At 43.7% G+C, this 20899-nt stretch overlaps 1 protein-coding gene across 2 annotated transcripts in view; it reads left to right on the top strand.

Annotated features, from left to right (window-relative positions):
* The first annotated feature begins 2864 nt into the window (after positions 1–2864).
* Positions 2865–20899, top strand: part of LOC142900025 (microtubule-associated serine/threonine-protein kinase 1-like) — a 59884-nt gene continuing 41849 nt past the window's right edge. The window contains exons 1-3 of one of the 2 annotated variants that reach the window (XM_076044045.1): positions 2865–3329; positions 3488–3974; positions 11395–11426. In XM_076044045.1, coding sequence (XP_075900160.1) covers positions 3936–3974; positions 11395–11426 — 71 coding nt within the window. In that variant the 5' untranslated portion in view covers positions 2865–3329; positions 3488–3935. Of the gene's footprint in view, positions 3330–3487; positions 3975–11394; positions 11427–14911; positions 15338–20899 lie in introns of those variants that run through there. The other variant, XM_076044051.1, reaches the window with a different exon arrangement.

The raw sequence follows: 20899 nt of genomic DNA, 5'->3' as shown, positions 1-20899 counted from the left end.
CTCCATTAATTATTTAATATTAATAAGACAGGCAGCGGGCTAAATGTGCAGGAGAAGTCAGACATGCTGGTAAGTGGGTCGACCCGTGCCCATGAAGCATCATTTTTCACCTGCTGACACTAAAGCGCATGGGTCCGGCTCACTCTAATGCTTTCATCAGTATTATGTGCTAGGAAAGCTGAGCTCTATCCAAACATGCTTAATCCAAATCAATTCACTGTGTTCCTGCTGCTTTACAGTGGATTATTCATGGTTGCAAGGCAATTGACACTCAATAATTTATGACTATACGGGAGGAGGCATTTTAAAAAAATATGTAAAGCTCATGTTCTGAAGTCAATGGCGCCACGGTATTTAGGCCACGTCCATCCTAATTTGATCGTCCTTCGTTGCATAATCTAGCTGCAGGTCCCATCAGCCCCATCACTACACACGGGCGGGTTCTGGGTGTAACGAGACAATTAGAGCCCAGAGTTGAATCTTCCTCCTGGGTGTTCCTCACCATTATTAATACAGAGGACTAAATCTGCAGCATAAATTGAGCTCTGGACATAGAAATGGCTTTGGAAAACAATGCTTTGTGTTTGTTTGTTTTTCACAGTGATCCCTTCCTAACCCTCTAATTTTTAATTTTTCATAAATTAGCCACGGTGCTTCCAAAAGGTTAAATCGCAGTCCTAAATGGTCTTCAGTGTGATTCATGTGGGAAAAGAAGCATTTATCCACTCAAAGAAAAAGATCCTCTCATGGTCACAGATGCAAACTGAAAATATTCTCCACGTTTGACCCAACCCTCCCTTGAGGAGCAGTGGGCAGCTGCTGTACGGAGTCTGGGGACCAGATCCAGATCATCATCAGTACATTTGTTCAGGAATACAGGCTTGGATTTCAACCCTGGATGCATTTTTTTTTTAAGTAGGATGATTAGTCTTTGTTCAGACTATAGAACCCACAAGATGAACAATGAATACAATCATTTATATTTTTTTTATTTACTGAAAGCTGCAGTTAAAAGAAATATGATCCAAAGTCCTGAAGTAATGGAGGAACTGCTGAGAGGCTGAGAGTGTCAGCAGGAAATGTGAGGCTGAGAGGGACTAAAGCCTTCTTGCTCCATCTGTGCAGAGAGAAGTGGGATCATTAAGGCCATGATAATAAAAGCCACTGAGTCTCCAACTTGTCTCCTCCCATCCTGGAGTTGCAGTCGCACCAGTTTCCTGCACATCATAGTGTTTCTCTCTACCTCCACTGTGATCAATTCCATCTACCTTTGGACCCCTTTTTCTTGCCTTCCTTCTGAGAATGGTTAACGGTGAAACTCTCACCAAACAATGGACTTTGCCCTGAAACACTTTAGTGCAATTGCTAAAAACAAGGACTCTCTGGTGATAATACAATGGATCTCGGGGTTCATTTATTGCATTAACTGTGCATCGACATCCGGACACAGACACTGTGAGCGCACAAATGCAGTGTACGGTATCAGACCTGCACATGACCGACTGGTCCAGTTAAATGCCATCAGCCGTCAGAAAGCGTTCTTGAAATTCACTGTGGTTGGATTTTTTTTTCACTCATTAACATTTAGATTCCAGTATGTGGGTAACAGAGACGTGAGGAGCTGTGCCATAATATGTGAGGCAGTGGAGCCCATCTGTGCCAGGTCTGAATGTTGAATAATGCATAGTACCGGATGCCATTTTTCATCAGAATAACTGTGGAAACATAATGTATCTGTGTCGACCGTTAATTCCGTCGGACATCAATTAATGTGCGCCAGTCAAATGACGGTATGAACACAGCGACACAAAGCAAAGTGTTTTGTGGCTCCTGAGTAACTGAGTAACTCTTTATACAAACACTCCACAAGTGGGTCATATTATGTTGGGTGCCAAGGATTTACCAGCCCATGGAGACTGTTGTCAACCTGGGAGCAGCAGTGGCAGCAGCAACTAAAGCCCAGCAGAGCTACACTTCTCCTAATGAAGGCACACTGGTGTTTGAAATGCTCAGGCTAACATACAAACCATGTTTGGGCATCGCATTGTTTTTTTTTTTTTTTGTATTTTTGTACATGCAAAGATGTTTTCACCTCTAATCAGTTTTATTATTCCTGACATTCCCAAACTGAACAATAGAGCTGATATATTTGTGTCATTGCATTTTGAATATGTGTAGAGAGTGGTTCAATTTGCTCTTCTGTGCTCTTCCAAACATCTTGAAGCTCATCTGTTTAAGCTAACAGCTTAAATCTAGCTCTCTAATTACTTTACTTTCATGGAGCTTTACAGTGTGGTTTGGATCATTTTGCCAACTTTACTGGCAATGAAATTTTTTTAGAAGGGGTAAATAGTTTTCAGTATATCCTGTTCAACTGAGACTTATATTTCAGCAAACTAAAGCTACAAAAATTGTGGCCGCGGGTTGTTTTATGGCTAGCTTCAAAGAAATAAATATGTACTTTGACAATACAGTTGCAACAGGGGCGGAGCTACAAGGTGGCCACTCCACAGTGGGGGGATAATTTGACAAAATGCCTTACAAAAGAAACGATATAGGTTTATTATTAACATTCAACATTTGTGAAGATTTCCCGTTCTCTAATTCATAGGTCGGTTCTTATAAGGTCACGCTGAAAATACTTATACGATGCAAACTATAGTGATAAGTATGTTAATTGTCACCTTTTTTTTAAAAAAAAAAATAATAACATGATAATTGAAACAGTCATGTAGTCATTTCAGGTATCTACATATTACCACCCCTATGTGAGTCATGAACCCACCCTGTAACGACCCCATGGAAACATTTCTTGGCTCCGCCACTGCGCTGTTTTGCAAGGCTTCGACGAGGCCAGGATGCGTGTCTTTTTGTAAGGACCCCACATTGCTCCGGTAGGCGGTCTTCAGAAGCTCCGGTCAGCGAAGGGTTAAACGTCATCTGGTAGTAGGAAGTGGGTGGTTAGTGTTGAGGATGGTGCGAAGCCACTGAAGCAACGTCGGATGGTTTCTTCCGCCAGATACGCGGCGTTTCGAGGGACGGAAACCGTGTGAGCAGGCGGGATCTGGATCAAGTCGGATCGATCAGTCTTCGGGAGGACGAAGTTAATCCGCCTCCGCTGATGATGTGAAGCATCTTATTTTTTTCTCTCTCTCTCCCTCTCTCTCTCTCTCAAACGGATGGACGCTGGCTTCTTTTCAATTCATGGGAGCCGCGGTTACGCGCGCCTGCTGTAGTGAGACGGTGGAGGATGAAGGCTGTGACGACCGGAGTGGACGATCGCCGTGAACAAGGGCTTGACGGCAGCTGAGCCGGACCAGCGCGATCCTGTACTTCGATTTTTTTTTTTAAATTTATTTATATATTTATTATTATTATTATTATATATATATATTTTTTTTTAATGTTTGATGTCTCGGGGTGACGCTCGGTGCCAACTTTCTCCCTCTCTCTCGCTCTCTCTGTGTATGCGCGCCCCGGGTGCCAGTCTGCGTTGTTTCCTCTCCATCTCCCAGCTGGACCTCAGCTGATCCCTCCGTTAGAGCCGCCGCTTATTCAGCAGTTCCCACCGCAGGGCAGCAGCCTGCTCGCTCCTCTCTGCCAGCTTCCTCCGATGGATGCCGGCTGGGGTCAAACCAACACCAATGTTCCGTTATTTTCCAACACTCCAGCCACACAGCCGACTGTCTTCCCCCCCCGCCTCCACCACCACCACCACCACCACCACAAAGCAGAGGATACGAGGCGAGGATCGTCTCGGTGATCGGCGGCTGATCCGAGCTGTTTTTCGGGGTTGTTAAACGATGCTGAAGGCGCTCGGTTACGTCGAGACTCGCTGAAAACCACGCGAGAGCGGCAGCACCGTTCTCGCGCCGTCACCTGGAAACCACGAGAGCCGCAAGACCCTCCGACAGGTGCGAACGCGGACACGCGCCATGGATGATTCTGGGATCATCCGGAGGCGGAGGATGCAGGTGAGCTCTAGTGTGAAATACATCATGTCGGCGTTCAACACTTTGCCCGCCCACATCTTTCTTATCAAGGAAATACATTAGAAGTGTGAAGGAATGTGGGATTGGAACTGTCAGGTAAATGTAGGCCAATCAATGTGATCAATGCTGAGTTCATCTAGCAGCTCTAAACCCAAAGGCATGAAGGATGGTGCTCATAAATCACTGGATGCTTGCTGGGATCAATTCATTTGGAAATGTAGTGTTAAACAAAGTAAATAATGAGATCTTCTATTATGAGGCGTTGCCTCTCTAAAGTACCAGAGCACACTGTTCTAATGTGGCCTTAATGGCTTGACTCATGTTGGTATCTCCCAATTCCAGCACAATGGTTATACACCATGGCCAAAGTTGTGAGAGATGATAGAAGCCAGTTCCATAATATATGTATTCGCCATTGCACTGAAGCGCAGGCTGAGGTGATTGTTCTGTTGCATTTTAAAGGAACTATAGGCTTTTCACATTAACTTGCAGCCTGAACGCTAGAACTGGGCGAGGCTTCCTTAGAAGCATTTTTGTGTTGGGCGATATTAATCATTCCATACGGACAAGGCTCACAGCGTTCAGACATTTTCATCTCTTCTTCGGTTCTTCCTTGTAAATGACATTACTGCGAGTACACTCTGCTGCTGTGCGTTTCAAGGTTACATATTCTGGTTGAACACTAGCGGTTTCCTGGAATAAAGGAAAAAGGCTGCACCTCTGCCATGCTCATAGGCTTCTGCTCATACATGTGCATGACTTCGAGCCCTTCGTGTCTGTGAGAACATGAGGAATTCATGACAATTGGCTTGTAACTGCCCTTCAACTTGTTTTTTGAAGGAATTGTTGATGTTCTCTGAATACAACAACAGAGGGAATTGAGTCCTCACTGGTTATTTGAAACTCTGCCACAACCAATTAACTGATCAAAATTAAACCTTTAGCTTGATCACTTAGATGTAGAAAAGAACAGATACAGGTTTCATCATAGAACAACATGCCCTGCTTGAGTCTCCGGTTGAATTCTCATGTTAATGTCCATGATGTCAATGGTCATGACTTTGGAATTCTGTTTCAGGCCTGTTTTAAACTGGCCTCAGTTGTCTATTAAATAACAACCAAACTTCAGAATTTCAACTCAAGAGGAATGCTCACGTGCACGCACGCACACACGCACACACACACACACACACACACACACACGAGAAGCATTTACAAATGGAAAGGTAGACTGGAGATTGGAGGCAGTCCACAGGTGAGACAAACTCTTGAGTATTGTCTTATTCCTACTAGTGAATGTCTTTTGTGTGTTGAGGCAGGGGATCGGCTATGCTTCAGCCGTATTGATGTGTGTGTGTGTGTGTGTGTGTGTGTGTGTGTGTGTGTGTGTGTGTGTGTGTGTGTGTGTGTGTGTGTGCACGTGCGTGTGTCAGCGCCAAACGCTCGTGCTGATATTCGTGCATGAAATCGACTCCGAATCCCCTGCCCGTAGCCTCCACTCCCATTCAAGTGGTCGATATCCATATCTCAGACAGAGGAGGTCTAAATGGTGAGGATGTGGCGCAGTTGTGTCAGGCCCATTAACAGAACTAATGGTGGCCTAACAGCCCAGTGTGCCCTCAGGGAGGGAGACCCACCAGCAGCAGCAGCAGCAGCAGGACGGGCTGAAAGGACTGGAGGGGCCAGGAGGAGGAGGAGGAGGGGGTGGGCCAAACAAAAAAAAAGAAAACCTGAGGCAGGCACCAGCTGTGGGCTACAGTAGCCCATCAGGCAGCTATTACAATCTGTGGATCCCTTTGCAGCCTGGATCTACTTTTATATTAGAGAAGGCAAAAAAAAAAAACACTCACATGGATAAACGATTAGGCTGGGAATAAATAAAAAGTCCTCTGAAGAATTCATTATTCATTAAAAAGCATTAATAGCTGTTTTCTTTTTTGCATCAGCTGCATTTCCCTTACAGTTTTTTGCAAAATGAAAGCAATATTTCTAAAATTTTGACAAAGCACAATTGCAATTTGCAGGTGTTTCCATTGAATTGTCTGAAGCGCATAAGCCGTAATTCTCATCAAATCTCGTCCCGAGAATTGCTTTTTCTTTTGGATTGTTTGCTGTCAAGAATGGTTGTTGTATTTTTCTCTTTGATTACTTGTAAAAAATATTCTGTCTCCTCCTCCGTCCAAACATAATGCGCCATTTTCACTTGAAGTGAACTGGTCACGTCACCCCATACATCACGTCTGCTGACGTGTCAATGCGAAAAAAAGTGTTTCCATGACACTTTTGCGATATACCTCTATATCGATATGTCTGATAAATTGCTTGAAAGATGATAATTTGATTTTATCCAGTTGATTATGTACTACTCATAAGATGTTCTCTAAAAAAAAGCTGGAAGTGCCAAATGTGCACAGTGAAGAACAGTGCTTTGAAAAATGGTGATTTCAGCCAACACAACTGCCCAGTTTGTTACTTTACCTCATAGTTTGTTCCTCTTCAATACATTCCACTGAAAACCATCACTTTTACGACACATTGACCCAGATACTTTTTGACCCAGATTTGCTCAGATGATTGTTACAAAGCGACCCGTCACTTTCCAGCATTGTTGTAATACCATAACAAGCAAAGAAGAAGAAAAAAAAAAAAAAAGATAAGGAACAATGGTTCCGTGTGGACAGACTGAAGCTGTCACGGAGTTTGCTGAAGCGTGCGGCGACACGTGTTGCGAAACGTCGCCCCATCTGGCTGGAATTCAAGATATTAGTGAGTCCACTTGTCACCAAGCAGCTGTTGGGCATTGTCTGTCAGAGTTAAACGCTTTATTCGGTGTAATTTGGTGAGACGATGGATGCCTCTGAGGACGGTTTCTCCCGTTGACATCGTTAGCTGTCAGTCACGCGACGTGATCCATCCTGCTGCTTCTCCCAGCCTGAAGGACGTTCAGTTCCTACACGCAGAGTTTCTCTACGTTTGTGTCCTTTGCTGTCAGTGTTTCGCATTCTCTGCATCCAGCGCTGTGCTCTTCACCCTGGCCTACTCCAACAGCCTCATGAGAGCGTCAAAACCTCTTAGCGATATTTGAGAGGTTTTTCGAAGTTTAGGTGTTTCCATTACCAGTTTTTTATTGCGATATTTAGGTTTTGCGCAATTCTAGGGGTAACGTAAATGCAGCTATTGTCTTTGGGCAGGGTTTCTCAACTGGTGGGTCGCAACCCACTTTTATGCCGTAGTTTTGATTGGGTCGCAGCTGTGTTGGCAGTTTCAATGTTTTCATTTTTCAAAGACATATATATATGTATATATATATGTACATATACATATATATATATACATATATACATATACATATATATATATATATATATATATATATATATATATATATATATATACAGTATGTACATGTATATATATGTACATGTATATATATGTGTATATGTCTATATACACATATATACAGTATGTATATATATATATGTATATATGTACATATATATACATATATATGTACATATATACAGTATCTATATATATACATATATATGTACATGTATATATATACATACTGTATATATATACATATATATGTACATGTACATATATATACACATATATATATACATGTATATGTACATGTATATATATATATGTACATATATGTATACATATATACAGTATGTATATATATATACATGTACATATATATACATATATATGTATATATATATATATATATATATATATATACTGTATGTATATGTACATGTATATATATGTACATGTATATATATATACATATATATGTACAGTATATATATATATATATATATATATATATATACATATACATACATATACATACATTGATGGGCATTTATTTTGCAGGACACACAATTCAATTCAATGATTTCAATAATTTATTTCTTAGACATAATAGAAAGTGGGCTAGTGTTTTTATTTTTGTGGAATAAATATGAGTGCTGTGGAATAGATTTGCGTCGCGACTTCATTATGAGAGAAAAAAAATGTGGGTCCTGAAAGTCCACCAGTTGAGAGCACTGTTGCTCTAGGACATGAAATTTAGGAATATCATCCATCCGTCCATCCATCCATCCATCCATCCATCCATAAAAAGCAAAATCTATAAAATAGACCTTGTTCTGTAAATGTCACATCTAGCCATAGTGTTTAATTTTATTTTTTTCTTGCCACAGAAGAATGTGACTGAATTTCGTGATTCCGCCGTGGTGGGTTGGTTTAATAGGTGCAGTAAACTTACATTTAATCCATATGCTGATAGAATACAGGCCTGTAAAACAAACACAAGTCCTGCAATGGATCACACCCCTTTTCTTTTGGAGGAGTATAAAGTATGCACACACACACACACACACACACACACACACACTGGCATAATTTGTCCAATATTTTGTTCCGGGCAGTGTGCCCATTTCCAATATGCTAAGCACAGGGGATAAGAGTGTGATCACTGCAGAAGATCCACTTCTCTCTGCCAAGTGCTGTCACTCACTGCCATGCCCACTCCTTTGTTCCCCCTCAACACGTCCCTCTGATGTCGGAATTATTCAGAAAAGGGTAGCTCATTTACCCAGAGTGCAGAGTCCTGCATCAAAGCAACAGATCTGGGCCACATAACATTGGAGTAGCATTACATAGACGAGCTGCCGGACGAGACTTCAGTTGTTGAGCCAAAAGTATTTGAAACACAAAAGAGGGTCCAAATAAAAACACCTCCAAAATAGACACAATGGACAGTATAGTGTAAAAATATCAGTATTTTTTTTTTTTTTTTTTAACTGGAAGCCAGAGTCGAGATAAAAGTATCATTAAAATAGTTTGAAAAAGAGAGTCAGCGACATTGATTCAGGCCGAGGGAAATTCAAAGCATCAAAGTCAAAGTAAGGACTTCACTGGACGGCATTCGTTTTCCAATCTGCTGCAGCCTTGGCAGTCGAAACACGACGGAAGCATCTTGACTCTGGCCAGGGCAGCAGCATATTACTGTGTTTCTTTCATTTGCTCTCCAGTTGGCCCCAGAGTTGTCCTTGAGTAAAAATAAATGTAAAAAAAAAAAAAAGAGAGAAGAAAAGAAAAGAGAAAAAAAACATGAAAAAACTGCTCATAGCCTATCATCGCTCTGCAGCAAAATCAGCAGATGAGGTTAAATATCCAAGAAGGACCAATCCAGACATATTGTATATGTATATTAGTAATTATTTATTATTTTATACGTGTGTGCCGCTATTTTATTTATTTATTTATTTTTTATTTGTCTGTGTGCTGCTATTTCTTTTAATCTGTGTGCTTAAATTTCTTTTTCCATCGGTGTGTGCTGCTACTGCTGCTGGAAGTGTTAATTTCCCTGAGGAAGTCATCGCAAAGGGATCAATAAAGTCTCTGTCTATCTATCTATCTATCTATCTATCTATCTATCTATCTATCTATCTAAAATAAGGCAAATAGAGTCTGTGACACAAGTTCAGTCCAACTGGAGTGCACAATTGTTTGTTCCTACATCCAGGTATTGATGCAGTGCGATGCTATCCTTTGGTTTGTGCCATATGGATTTGTTTGTCTGTGGATGTGCAATGTTAAATTGTCAGAACATAATGGGCCTTTTTTCAGATGTTCATTAGTAGGATTGTGGAAACAGGAAACAGTACATAATGACTCTCCTTTTCTGTGATTGGTGTTGTATTTCTGTTGTGTGAATTCCTGTGTCTTTTGCCTGAGTAATTGAACACAACCTGCTCCACCTACTGAAGATACCATGTGTAGAACTCCAATGGTATCTTCAGAAATATCTTATATTATGTGGTAAAACCTCTCTACTCTTGCTTGGGCCCCGAGGTGTTTTAGAATTCATGGGTTTTTGCCTGTGTTGTTTTTTTCTTGATTTCCCATTGATACACATATAAAAAATTTATATGAAAAAAATATCTTTGTGCATGCTTTAGGTCACTGTCTTTGAGCTCGACATTTAGAAGATAAGTGTTTCCAGCACATTTATTGAGCGGTCTATGAACTGTCGTTGGCATCAATATGGTGAGAGCACATGCTGTTGGCTGTGTGTTGGACTGAGGCGATGGGAGGGATCAGGTGTGTGGGGTTTCTATCCATTAGCTACCCCCTTCGCCCTCTGCCCATCCCATCTATCCCCCCAGCGTGCACACACACGCACACACACGCACACATTTACGCATACTCATGTACTGTATATAAGACTCCTGTGGGGCCTCACTCTGAGTCACCTTCGCCAAGCTCGCTTCCTGCCGATGATGTAACTCATTAGCTGTCCCAGGAAGAGCTCGCTACAATGGGTGATGTCACTCCCATTGAAAAAAAAAATAAATTGAAAAAAGTATGCAGATGGGCCACCCTTATGTCCGTACAAAGAAGGATTTTACTCCTCTAAATATGCAGTAGATGGGCTGGAGAGGAGCAGTGCTTATATGAAAGACTAAGAAATAAAGAGCTTAAACTGTCCCAGTTCTGATTGGTTGGTGAACACTTGACAGCATTTAAATTGTCTAGTGGACGGTAATATTATTTACAGGTTTAGGTGCTTGTTGTTGGAACTTGATGCAATGTCTCTAAGTTAGCGCATTGACATTTTTGATGGTCCTTTTACCTAGCTAAATAAAACACTATTGTCACAGTGTGGGAGAGTGAATTGTATTGTATGAATTTGTTTCAAGTTGTCAAGTCTAAGCCCAGTTCTTGAGCGTGCATGTAATCGGTTGCTTTTCTCTTCCCTCGTTTCTTTCAACTCTTTTTCACTGGATTTAAGTGTATAAATGGCAAATGTCTTGTTAGCACTGTTAGCATTGGCTCCACATAGTTAACAGAGGACAGGCTGACAACCGGAAACTGAAGGTAACCCTATCTTAACTGAATGGATCAATCTGGTTACAGATGGGAAACAATCTCCGCACAAAATCATCCCAGGAGAAGTTAATCTCATCAGGGTCCTTGCTGTTGAGTCCCAGAGTCATAAATATAGCAACAACATTTCCAAATTGACTTTGGCTCCAATCAGGCTGGTTGCCGAGGCCCAAAAGTCTCTGAGCACTCGGGAGGGATCGTCTTACAATCTCGGGTGGTCTGACCTTCTGTTTCAAGTGTTTTATCATCAGAGCATTGCACATCACTGAAACCTTTTCTGAACAGCTGTGCTCATCTCTGATTTCCTGTGCCCCTCCTTCCCCCTTTTCAAATGTTTTGGGGTGATTTAAGCACTTGAAGCACCAACACGTGGTTACAGTTGATATTAGTTAAGTTTATACTTATAATTTTCTCCAAATGTGTGTGTGAAGAAAAGGGAAATTATTTTTGAGAATCCTCTAACCCGCTTCTCTCTCTCTTTCCTCCCCTCCAGAAGGACCTACCTCTGCCCCGAAAAAGTAGCAGGTAAGATCTCATTTCTCTTTCTCTTTGTGTAAACAAGAAGGCGGAGGGTGAACAGTCACCACTTCACGTGTTACCACTGATCTAATCATCATTCATGAAGTCACTTTGGCAATGAAAGAGAATTTATTTTTGAGTGGCACAATACCATAATCTCGTTCCTGTTCCTCTTTGGTCCAAACATTTGATTTTAAGGCCCTCGCAGTTCAGGTTAACTAAGATAGCACATACAGCTTTCTACATTTTCTACAGTAAAAATAAGCTGAATAAGTCTAGTACATCTTATCACCCATAATTGCCATTGACAAGGGGTATTTCATGAATGGCTGTTGTATCCCTTCTGAATGCCATATATACTACAAAAATGCAGTATATCTCTGCACACCTTCCATTATGTCCTTCAGCATCGTTCATGAAAAAATAAAAATATCACATTTAAAACAGCATAAACACTTTTTTTTAAAGATAAAGTAGCAGAGATGGGACTATTAGAGGGAGGTAAGAGCTGGTTTTTACTTGGCAGCTGAATTAAAACCCTCTGGAGTCTTCCTCGGTACCATTTATTTGCCTGTGAATAGCTAATGCTGAGAGGTGAAGATTAAAGAATCTTAACTCGGCTACAGAATAACAGCTCTGGCTGAAAATGCTGGAAAAACACTGTTTCTTAAAGCATCCAGCGCTCCCGTTCCAGTGTGCGTGTCTCTGTCCATGGTGCTGAAATGCAACTCTCTGCCTTCCACCTGCCTGCCTTGATCTCCCTCGCACGCCGTCGCCCTCCGCCCCCCCCCCCCCCCCCCCACTGCGTCCGCAGACAGTTTACACGACGGCGTTAAGCGTCTTTGGTTTGGCATGGTTTTTTTTGTTTTTTTTCGTCGCTAGTATCGTCTCTTCGTTGCCATGTTTGAAGTCCCTCTGATCTTGAAATGGGGATGTTTGGAGCGGCGAAAGTGCCGCCTCTTAAAAAGCAGCACACACATCATCCGCCAAGGTCTTTGTCATGCCTTTGAACGCCGCGTTCATTTTAAAATCTGAGCGTCTTTCAAAAAAAGAAAGCCTCTGAAGTCCATGGGGGTGTTTTCTTTTTCTTTTCTTTTTTTCTGGTACGTGTCACTGTTGGCTCACCCATGTTTGAATCGATCAACCCACTGAACTTGAATTACACAACCCAATGAAATGACTGTTTATCACGTTGAGGCATTGGTATCGCCTCGCAAGCCAAATATAATGACACTGCGGGCCAAAGTTGGCCCACGGGCCAGAGTTTAATGCATTAACGTTTTGCGTGGCGCTCTCATGGTTCTGGCCCTTCTGGATTCAGAAGATGTATGCCCGGATTTTAATCATCGGCTTTAATACGACTTTGTCTTATTCCATCTCTCTGCCCAGTTGTCTCTTCCATATTCTGTCGTCTGCAGACTTTCTGCTTGTGTACGGTAGCTGACACAGATGCCACAGGGCATTTAATACGTTTCTGTATGTCGGTGCATAATTATAATTTACTATCTGTCTCTGCTGACCCACGGGCTTTTGTTGAGCGTCGGTGTGCCAGTGTGCTTCCCGTACGTGCGTCCCTGACTGCTGTCACGGAGTGCGCTTCATCCCTGACCTCTGACCCCGGCGCCGGGGCGACAGATGTCGACGTGAAGGAGACAATGAGCTAAAGGCTTCCCTCGCTCCCCCCTCCCCACCCCCCTGCTCTGGCCGATTTTCCTGCACACATCCTCCAGTGGGTGGAGCTGCAGTGTTAAAATGAGAGTGCAGAGCACGAACACCGGACACGGAGCGAAATGAGAATAAAGCCGAATGGAATGCGACCGAACGGGGACATCTAGCGAGCCTCGGTGCGCTGTTATCTTTTCCTTGGGTGTATCATGCGACCAGCCTGCGGTCTGTGACACCCCCCGCTGTGAGACCACCACACCCCCCTCCCCCCCACCCATCTCCTCCTCTTCCTCCTCCTCCTCCCTGCCTCTTGTCTGTCATGTATTTTTTATCCATCCAGACTCCCACATTAGAGGCAGCATCCATTATTGAATTACTCCCCTCAGCACTACTGTGCAACTGTCACCCCACGTCAGCTTTAACATTTGGTGGATTTGTTTCTAAGGGAAGGAGACACGCACACACATGCACGGACACACACACGCACGCACGCACGCACGCACACACACACACACACAAGCGCAGGGATGACGTCTTTCTTGGCCAAACATTGAAGAACAGCTCCTGTGATATGTGGGACGACTACATGATGCCAGAGCGCACCGAGTTTGGCTAATTGCTTCAGGAAAATGGGCTGATGCAGTTCAATAAATTTTCGGCCTGTCAGTAAAACCCCCCTTAAAAAAAACAACAATGTGATCTCCCATCTGTCGATGTCTCCGCAGTTCCCACGCACTCTGTCCTGAAGTGGTTCGAAATTAAGATTTTCATAATTTCTTTTAAATTGTCACAGAATCTGAACTTATTATTGAATATAATAATAACAATATATCTGTATATATTCGTGGTTTACATTTGATTGTAGTTAGATTTTGTATTTTGAAGTGTAACTTGCACGTACTGTCAACCCTGAGAAAAAGATACAAAAACCATCAATCAATCAATCAATCAATCAATCAATCAATCAACAGACTAGAACAGGTTCTGGTCCATAGAGTCTGTCCAGGTGTGTTCAGGTTTCCAGAGTCTGGGGAATTTGTGGTTGAGGTTGTAGTTTTTTACATTTGTCCAATTGAAAGTGCGGAGACTGCAGCAAACTCCACCTTTTTGGCTGAAAACAAGATGTTTCTGAGTTTTTAATACAATAGAGTGCATGTCTGTAAGGATTAATACTACTTTTCATTGGGGCTGATATCCCAAACATTCGCACACGCACTCATTGGAACGAATGCATTTGTCATTAGAGAGCCAGTATTATTCAGTGAAGGTTTCACTGCCTGTGTCAGAGACTGACTGTCTGCTTTAAACTGATCTCCCATAGTTTAGCAGAACTAAGAACAACGATGAGAATGTAAATACTTTAATTCCCTTTTTCATGAAATTTAGATCTTTGCTCACGTGACCCAAACCAATAAACCAACCAACAAACAAACAAACTAACAAACACCCCTTCTGGCATTTTCCATTCATAAGAAAGATTTGTGCGATTCAGAATAAAGATTTTATTTCTGTGAGTCTTTCAAATGATTTAATAGGCTTCTGTTGCACTGACTGCCTGACTGGGCTGAATAGAATAAAGGATTTGAATTTGGCCCTTTAATGTGTCGGAGCCAGTGCAGCGGTGCTCACGTGTCCGAGCCGACTGGTGGAGCAGCTCCATCATCCAGGAGTCGTCACGTCATGTCATCCGCTCGTCTCCACTTCGGATTGGCCAAATCTCTCTCTCTCTCTCTCTCTCTCTCTCTCTCTCTCTCTCTCTCTCTCTCTCTCTCTCTCTGTCTCTCTTTCTCTCTCATCTCTCATTCATACCGTGTCTAGCTCTCTCTTTCCATTTCCTCTCTCCCCCCCTCTCCCCGCCAACCTCCACACTTCCTGACTTGGCACGAGAGCCCTGAGCAGCAGCCCCACAATCTTCTCTCCCTCCTGAGAGGACGCTCGGCTCAGCCTCCCTCCATCCTCTCTTTGTCTCCTCCTCAAATTCTCTCCCTCTCTTCCCCTCTCCCGCTTTGACATTTAAAGATCACGCTCCTCTCCCCCATCTCTCTCCCCACTCTCTCTCTCTCTCTCCTGTCGGAGGGCAGCCGTCATGCCGGCTCCCAGCTCGCTCGCTGCCTCTTGACTGCTCCTCCGGTTTGCGTTGTTGTGTGTTGTGTTGCGTCGATCGCGTGCGTCGGAGGCTCAGCTGCTCTTATGTGCGTCTGAACGGAGAGAACAGGCCGGGCTGCCAGCAACATGTTCCGTCGCACCAAAAGGTAAACGGGGAAAAACGTACGTGTGGATTTGTGGGAGGGAGGTGGGGGGGGGGGGGTCTGTTTTTGTTGTTGTTGTTGCGGTTGTTGTTGTTGTGTGTTTCTCTGCAATGTTTCCGCTGCCTCTGCCAGCTACCACGCCGCTTCACAGTCGTACCCCCGTCTCCATTTAGCTCCGGCAATATGGTGTGTGTGTGTGTGTGTGCGTGTGTGTGTGTATGTGTGCACCTTGTTCAGATGTCCTCCTGTGCGAGTGCAAACTTGAATTTTTTTTCTTTCCGCCGACTCTCACGATGCTATTATGCTTTTGCAATGATTTTGAGGTCTTTAACGTTTGAAGTCTGAAGAATCAAGCTGCTTTTGTGCCAGTGCACTCACCGATTTGGTGCCTGTTTGACAGAGACATTGTTGCCTTGCACCGCTGAGGTACAACCGCTGCTTCCTCTGCTGCTCCTCTTCACCCTTAATCTGTCTTTTTTCCCTCCCTCCTTCCCTCCAAAACCTCTGCGTGCGCACTCAGTTTTTCCTTTCACCTCCTTCAGCCTCATTTCTCTCCCTCTCATCCTCGTCGACCTCCCCTCTCCTCCTCCGTCCCCTCCTCCTCCACCTCCACCTCCTCCTCCTTCTCCTCTCTGCTGGCCGTCCTGCGGCGCAGTCTTCATCGGCCCCTGATCGCGGTGCTCCCAGCCCGAGAGCCTCTGCGCTGGGGAGTGAACAGCGGGACGTTGTGTTTATGAGCGAGAGTAAATCCTCCCGTGGCACACGGCGCTGTCATCGCGCGGCGTGCTCGCGTGCGCTTGACACATTGCGACGCGCGTACGCCTGTGCATAAGTCTGTTTGCTCAAGGGTGCGCTGTGCCGATGCCCGCGTGCATGTGTCTGCCATTGGCCTTGTGAGGGCTCACGTGCAGAGTGTTTCCTGCTGTTGATGAATTGGCTCAGAATGCAAATGAGAATCTTCCAGTCGCTGCCTGGTTTCATCAAACCTGGAAACTACTGGCTCTAGATTTTTAATTTTGGCCATTGTCGTTTGATGGAGTGCTCACAGAGTAGTGGTGGGTCTTCGATCCCACAGCATAGTCAGATTAACATCCAGTGCCCTGCGAAAAAGCACAATGTGTGAAGCTTTCTCATGCGTGTTGCAGAAAATACAACTTCCCATTATCTCACACACACACACACACACACACACACACATACACACACACACACACACACACACACACACACACACACACACACACAACCACAAAGCCGTTCCTCTTTAAGTTCCAAAATTAACTTATAGAACCACAAATGGCCATTGACACATCAGTGTGAAAGAGTGTTGCTGACGCCTGATGTGTGCTAACTGCCACATCTGATAGCGCATGGACTAGTGTGTGTGTTACGTCTTGCTTTGACGTTCAAAGATTCAGTGTGTAATATTTGGAGATTTTGAAGAAGAAACAGCAACATCAAGTGGTTAAATTTTAGATTGCAGCATCTTTCACTCTCCGTCCCCCTCCTGAGTTTGCCAGTGAACTACGGTGGCCTGCGCACCCAAACCTGGATTCCTTGGCCACCTTCTTCTTCATTGGTTTATTTGAACTGCGCCACAGTCACCTTTATTGTACTGCAAGCATACACTTTTATTAGTCTATTTATGGTCAGTATATTAACATTTTACACTTATAACAATTGTAAATCACACACTGGACCTTTAAGTCCATGGTGCTAATTCATATGATCTTTTCATCAGCAGATTTGTTAGTTGTTTGTGGTCAGCTCAACCTCGCACATCTGTGTGGTGAAATGCACTGCAGCTTAACGTTGGCCCTCCAGATTGATTATGCTGGTAACGCCTCCCTACATTAAGTGTAAAATGTGATTGGACTACATCAGCGTGAGCTGAGTGTTCCAGATGAACAGGCAGTTGAGCTTGGAGGAATTAAGGACTGATTAATCGTTTGATCGATGAATCAAGTCGGTTTTTGCATCAGCTCTGGCCACACGAAGGAGGCTAATTAGAAAAATCCATACACACATGCAAAAAAGCACATTGTCTAGTGCGTTACAGCAGCGCCGGAGTGGGTTCTGAAGAGGGCAGGCAGAGTGATGTTATCATTAGAATCAACAATGGAAGCGCGTGCTAACGGCTGATTAATATTTGCGGTGCCTACTCATTAAGACGAAGGATGATAAGGATGATAATAAGAATGCCCATAACAAGTACCACCATCAGGTAGCTGTTCATTCAAAATACAAACAACAGCATCTTGGGGGAACTTCATGAGGAAGCCCAAACTGGCTTTAAATGAAGTGTTCCTTGTTCCCAGTGTTTTCCTCCCATCACACCTCTAGCAGCTGAAAGGCTGCTTTCACCGCCTCAAACCTCTCCTGCGTTGCTCGTTCCTGTGGCGATAAGATGAAATCGCTGCAGAATTAACGGGGTGGTGGTGGTGGTGGGCGGGGGGGCGGAATTGCTCGCGGCATGTAAAGAATTATTTTATGCACCACGGGCGATGCTCAAACGACCGGCGCTCTCTCCATCATCACAGGCGAACTGGTTATCATGGCCACGGTGGCGCGGGGGAGGGAGACGATGCTCGGCTGCACTCCACCGCAGCCTCACACAGAGTGATGTCATTTGTTTTGTTTCGTCTCAGTTTAGTCTGCAGCGTTTTTGCTCCTTCTGCTACCTTGTCACCAGCCACTTCTGCTCGGTTCTTTCTATGGGTCACATGCAATTGTCATTAGAGGTTTGTAAAGTTCACTCTTATATGACATTATTTGTATGCCATTGGCATCTGACAATGGAGAGACAAAAAATGAACCGTCTATTCCAGCAACCAGTGGTGCCCCGTTGCTCTGAATGAGTTTCAAATTGGAAGGATTATTGATGAACTGACTTTAAAAGGATGCTCAATTCTGCTGCACTGCTTCTGTGTCTACTTGCATTTAATAAATGTTCAGGAAATGTAATTATCCCCCATCTTATATTTGTGTTTGTTGTCCTACATTTCACTGCAGCTAAATTGTGTATATCACCAGAAAACATCGTATTTACTGCATCTTTACATACTTTTTTTTTTAGCTTCCTTACAGAAGTTCGACGACTCCACATTTTAAAAGAACAAGTCAGCCATGATCAGAGGGCAGAGCCTTGCTGAGTGTGTTGGACATATCAGTGAGAATTCGCTGTCCTTTGTGGCATCACAAAGGACAACCCAGCACTGTAAATTGCTCGTTATTTGCACTGCTAAGTGCATCACTTTATTTCTCATTTGTCATTTTAATTATAAATGATTTCATGTTTTTACATATAAGATGACATTTACATTCTCAGACCTTCATCCCAAATGTCTATATCTGTCTTTGAAAACCCAAACCAGTCAGTGCTGAAAATACCCTGTTTCAGCGTTTGCATTGATTATGTAAATGAAATGAAATAAAATAAAGTCCTGGCCCAAATTCTGATCCATAAATATCATTTCACTCGTTAATTATCTTGCCTTCCATCGCTCTGCTGCTGCTTTGCGTGGGCTCGTTTGTGCGCCTCGTCTGACGAGTGTATGTTGTGCATTTCTTGGCTGGATGCGGCAATTAGGAGCTGCGCTGTGCTTTGTGCCCACTCCTGAACAGATTGAGTGAGAGCGAGACAGAGTGAATTGCAGTGCAGGAGTGAGACTGCAGGACAGGCGGAGGAGGAGGAGGAGGAGGAGGAGGTGGAGGAAGGAGGGAGAGAGGGAGGGAGAGAGAGAGAGAGAGTGGTGCTGGATGAAACGCACAGCCCGGGGTGGTGTCTCAGCCTACATTTAAGAGTAGCCCAGTGGGGCCCAGTGGGGCCCGCGACGATACACTCCCAGCCTCTCAGTCTGCGTGTCTCCTTCCACCTCCCTCTGCTTGTTCTTCTCTCTTGAAGGTAAACTCCTTCCTTTGAGCTCTGACTTCTGACGTCTGAGTGAAAGAGAGACAGAGGTGCAGGAGAACGCAGGCGGGGAAAATAGTGGAGGAGCTTTTTGTGTTACACCAGAATGCATATTTTTGCACACACACACACACACACACACACACACACACACGCTCAAAGACACACAAGAAAAATACTAAGAAAAATACTACAATACAATAAGTTTGTCCTCATTTTACAACTATGTCATAAGTGGATCTATTTATTTCCATTATTTTCCCATTGGCCTAAAACAAGGATTTCACGACTGGTTCATCACTATACATACACTCACTGCTTCATTTATTAAATACATGTTGCTTGTAACAGGTACCTGATAAAGTGGTCCAGACACCAACGCTTGCAGGCTGAATGCGTTGTGCAATAAAAGATACTTTTCTGCAGACCTTGGTTGTAACTGTCGGGTTATGAGCTCCTCTTGTGCTCCTCTTCTATGGTCTCCACCCAATCTGCCCATCCACTCCTGACATCAGCACAGCTCCCTCCACACAGCTGCTGCTCACTGGATGTTTTCTCTTTTTGGGGACAGTAACTGTAGACCCTGGAGATGATGTTGTGAAAATCCCAGTAGATGAGGCGGTTGGTGGAACATTCAGACCAGGTCGTCTGGCACCAACATCCACTTCACATGTCACACAAGTCACTTTTAATGCCCCTTTGGATCCCCCATTGGACTGCAGCAAGTTGGCTCCTGTCTCAACACATAAATGACACACATCCCACATTTTATACATCCACAGACTTGTAAAATGTAATATATTAATAACATCCCACAGCGAATTCAAGACCCCAATATGTATTAAAAGAAAGAATCCGTTAAATGCAACTATTATGAAACATCCAGTCCGCTTGTTCATTTCCGTGGCCTATTAGCTCTTTCTCCTGTTCACGGCATAGTTGCACTTGCGCACAGAGAGTGGAAATAATTGCAAAAACACAGTTCTCACCTCACTGCTTGTGGCAATCTTTACACATTCACCATCTGTTGTTGTGGCCGCTGCCTTCATCCTGGTACAGCAGTCTATTTTTTAGCTCCAGCGGAGCATACGTAATGATGATGGACCTGATGGCTTCTAAGTAGGTACGGCATTTATCTACTCAGGCCCTCGTCAAATGAACACGAACCGCACACGCTTGGCACGATAATGGCCCTCACAAGTGACTGGCTCAAGGTTCTTCCTCTGATGTTTTTTTCTGCCAGCGAATAATCTCGCATGGTGAGCAGAACACCAACACGTGACATTTTTTTTTTGCTCTCCTTTTATTTCATGGAGTGAAAGATAGATTGTAAAAAAAAAAAAAGAAAAAAAAAAGGAAACTCCCTTTCCGCTTCCTCTGCTGCTCGTGCTGTTTACTGTGTGACACTCCCATCTGTTCCTGGCTGCTGTTCAGGTTGACCTTAACCAAAACACACAGCCTGTCGGTGCTGTGGCTTTGATAACACATTGACATTGTGACAACATAGCATCCCAGCAGCCGCGATCTGGGGGTGATTGGGAAGGCATGAGGAGGAATTTTAATCCCGGGATAAAAATAACTGTCAGGATAAATGTGAATATGTTATATAATGTCACAGTTCGATAAAAAGAAAACATCACAAAGGGCTGATGCCT

The sequence above is a fragment of the Nelusetta ayraudi genome, unplaced genomic scaffold (genome assembly GCF_046127955.1).
Source record: "Nelusetta ayraudi isolate G7.1 ecotype Tasmania unplaced genomic scaffold, CSIRO-AGI_Nayr_v1 ptg000004l, whole genome shotgun sequence".
NCBI classification, from domain to species: Eukaryota; Metazoa; Chordata; class Actinopteri; order Tetraodontiformes; family Monacanthidae; genus Nelusetta; species Nelusetta ayraudi.
The sequence above is the reverse complement of the archived record's forward strand: the minus strand, read 5'-3'. Positions and strand labels throughout refer to the sequence as shown.